Source organism: Onychostruthus taczanowskii, unplaced genomic scaffold (genome assembly GCF_017590055.1).
Source record: "Onychostruthus taczanowskii isolate IOZ18803 unplaced genomic scaffold, ASM1759005v1 scaffold391, whole genome shotgun sequence".
NCBI classification, from domain to species: domain Eukaryota; kingdom Metazoa; phylum Chordata; class Aves; order Passeriformes; family Passeridae; genus Onychostruthus; species Onychostruthus taczanowskii.
The window spans coordinates 2,372-5,511 of NW_024501360.1; the positions used below are offsets into that span (position 1 = coordinate 2,372).

A 3,140-nucleotide genomic window follows, 5' to 3' on the forward strand; every position below is an offset into this window, starting at 1 on the left:
GGGGGCACGGGGTCTGTGGGGTGCATGGGGCACATATGGGGCAGGGGCACGCTTTACTGTGGGGAGGGGGTCACATGGGGCGCATAGGGTGGGCTATGGGGCGCACGGGTGCTATGGGGGGCACAGAGGGTGGGCTATGGGGCGCACGGGTGCTATGGGGCGCACGGGGGTCCGTGGGGTGCAGCCCCTCACCCTCCGCGTCCCCCCAGATCCCTCCATCCAACCCACCGGACCTACAGACTCCAGGTGAGGGCGACCGGGGGAATTGGGGTGGGGGGAAAATCGGGGTCTGTCCCCCTGCCCGTCCCCCCACAAGTGCCAGTGTCCCCATGGGGCAGATGGCGGACGTGGTGCTGGTGACACCGTGGGGTCAGGGGGGTCAGGGCTGACCAGGGGGGGTCCATCAATGACCACGGGGGTCCCTCGAGGGTCTCTGGGCGGGTGAGGGTCCATCCCGTCCCCCCAGGTGATGCTGTCCCCAGTAAAGATGGCGGACGCGGTGCTGGTGACACCGCGGGGTCCGGGATGACCGTGGGGGTCAGTCAATGACCACGGGGGGTCAATCAATGGCCACGGGGGTCAATCAATGACCACGGGGGTCCACGGAGGGTCTCTGGGCGGGCGAGGGTCCGTCCCCATCCCCCCAGGTGACGCTGTCCCCAGCAAAGATGGCGGACGCGGTGCTGGTGACACCGCGGGGTCCGGGATGACCGTGGGGGGGTCAGGGCTGACCGTGGGGGTCAATCAATGGCCTTGGGGATCAATAATGACCACGGGGGTCCATGGAGGGTCTCTGGGCGGGCGAGGGTCCATCCCTGTCCCCCCAGGTGACGCTGTCCCCAGCAAAGATGGCGGACGCGGTGCTGGTGACACCGCGGGGTCAGGGATGACCTTGGGGGTCAATCAATGGCCAAGGGGGGTCAATCAATGGTCATGGGGGTCAATAACGACCATGGGGGTCCATGGAGGGTCTCTGGGCGGGCGAGGGTCCGTCCCCGTCCCCCCAGGTGACGCTGTCCCCAGGAAAGATGGCGGACGCGGTGCTGGTGACATTGTGGGGTCAGGGGGGTCAAGGATGACCACGGGGGTCAATCAATGACCACGGGGGTCACTCAATGACCATGGGGGGTCAATCAATGGCCACGGGGGTCACTCAATGGCCTTGGGGGTCCATCAATGACCACGGGGGTCCCCAGCAAAGATGGCGGACGCGGTGCTGGCGGCTCTGGGCGCGGCGGCGCCGTTCCTGCGGCCGGGCGAGCGCGAGCGCCTGGCGGCCACCACGCGTCCCTTCGACCCCCGCGCCGAGTGCTTCGTCCCCCACCCGGGACACGAGTTCGTGAGGGGCCGCGTGCTGGAGAGACAGGGGGGGAGCGTCACCGTGGAGACCGAGCTGGGAGAGGTGACGCCCTCCGCCCACCCCCGGTGACCCCCCCCATACCCGGTGCCCCCCAGACGGTGACGGTCAAGGAGGGGGACGTGCACCAGCAGAACCCCCCCAAGTTTGACAAGATGGAGGACATGGCCATGCTGACGTTCCTGCACGAGCCCGCCGTGCTCTTCAACCTCAAGGAGCGCTACGCGGCCTGGATGATCTACGTGAGACCCCCCACCCCTGGGGTGTGGGGGGGACCCCAAAAATGGGGTGGGGGGCACCGGGAGGATCCTGCCTCAAAGCTTGGGGGGGGCTGGAACCATGAGGGAGCACCTGGGGGACACCTGGAATCTTGGGGGGGTGGTCTGGAGGAGCCAGTGTGGTGACTGGAACTTGGTGGGCTCTTCCAGATCGCTTTGGGCCACCTGGATTCCAAAATCTTGGGGGGCCTGAGTCCCCCAGACCCAAAATGTCCCATTCCCAGCCCCCCCAATGTCCCATCTTGGAGGGTCTGAGTCCCCCAGACCCAAAATGCCCCATTCCCAGCCCCCCCAATGTCCCATCTTGGAGGGTCTGAGTCCCCCAGACCCAAAATGTCCCATTCCCAGCCCCCCCCAATGTCCCATCTTGGAGGGTCTGGTCCCCCAGACCCAAAATGTCCCATTCCCAGCCCCCCCAATGTCCCATCTCCAGCTACCCTGGACCCCCCAAAATCCCCACAGCACCCCTTCCCACGCCCCTTGTCCCCTCTCGTGGGGGGGTGTCCCCCACCCAGGGTGTGTCACCCCCCTGAGCCCCCCGTTTGTCCCCCCCAGACCTACTCGGGGCTGTTCTGTGTCACCGTGAACCCCTACAAGTGGCTCCCGGTCTACGACCCCCAAGTGGTGGCCGCCTACCGGGGCAAAAAGCGCAACGAGGTGCCGCCCCACATCTTCTCCATCTCCGACAACGCCTACCAGTACATGCTGACAGGTGGGACCCCCCAAAAAAACCGGCCCGGGGACACCTGGGGCTCACCTGGGCACGAGGGGACGTGCAAGGCCTCCTGTGGTTCCTCCCAGTTTTGGTCCATCTCAGCTGGGAGGATGAGGAACCCCAATATCTTCACCTTGGTCCCACCTGGGAGGGTGGGGAACCCCAATATCTTCCTCACCTTGGTCCCACCTGGGAGGGTGGAGAACCCCAACATCTCCCTCACCTCGGTTCTACCTGGGAGGGTGGGGAACCCCAACATCTCCCTCACCTCTGTCCCACCTGGGAGGGTGGGGAACCCCAACATCTCCCTCACCTCTGTCCCACCTGGGAGGGTGGGGAACCCCAACATCTCCCTCACCTCGGTTCTACCTGGGAGGGTGGGGAACCCCAACATCTCCCTCACCTCTGTCCCACCTGGGAGGGTGGAGAACCCCAACATCTCCCTCACCTGGGAGGGTGGGGAACCCCAACATCTCCCTCACCTCGGTCCCACCTGGGAAGGTGGGGAACCCCAACATCTCCCTCACCTCTGTCCCACCTGGGGAGGTGGGGAACCCCAACATCTCCCTCACCTCTGTCCCACCTGGGGAGGTGGGGAACCCCAACATCTCCCTCACCTCTGTCCCACCTGGGGAGGTGGGGAACCCCAACATCTCCCTCACCTCGGTCCCACCTGGGAGGGTGGGGAACCCCAACATCTCCCTCACCTCTGTCCCACCTGGGGAGGTGGGGAACCCCAACATCTCCCTCACCTCGGTCCCACCTGGGAGGGTGGGGAACCCCAACATCT

General features: G+C 65.8%; 1 protein-coding gene across 2 annotated transcripts in view; it reads left to right on the top strand.

The window, feature by feature from the left end:
• The first annotated feature begins 146 nt into the window (after positions 1–146).
• The window catches only part of LOC121340057 (myosin-6-like), a 25,134-nt gene continuing 22,140 nt past the window's right edge, over positions 147–3,140 (top strand). Inside the window, exons 1-4 of one of the 2 annotated variants that reach the window (XM_041412448.1) lie at positions 147–246; positions 1,197–1,402; positions 1,456–1,599; positions 2,191–2,347. In XM_041412448.1, the coding sequence (XP_041268382.1) occupies positions 1,202–1,402; positions 1,456–1,599; positions 2,191–2,347 (502 nt within the window). In that variant the 5' untranslated portion in view covers positions 147–246; positions 1,197–1,201. Of the gene's footprint in view, positions 247–1,150; positions 1,403–1,455; positions 1,600–2,190; positions 2,348–3,140 lie in introns of those variants that run through there. The other variant, XM_041412446.1, reaches the window with a different exon arrangement.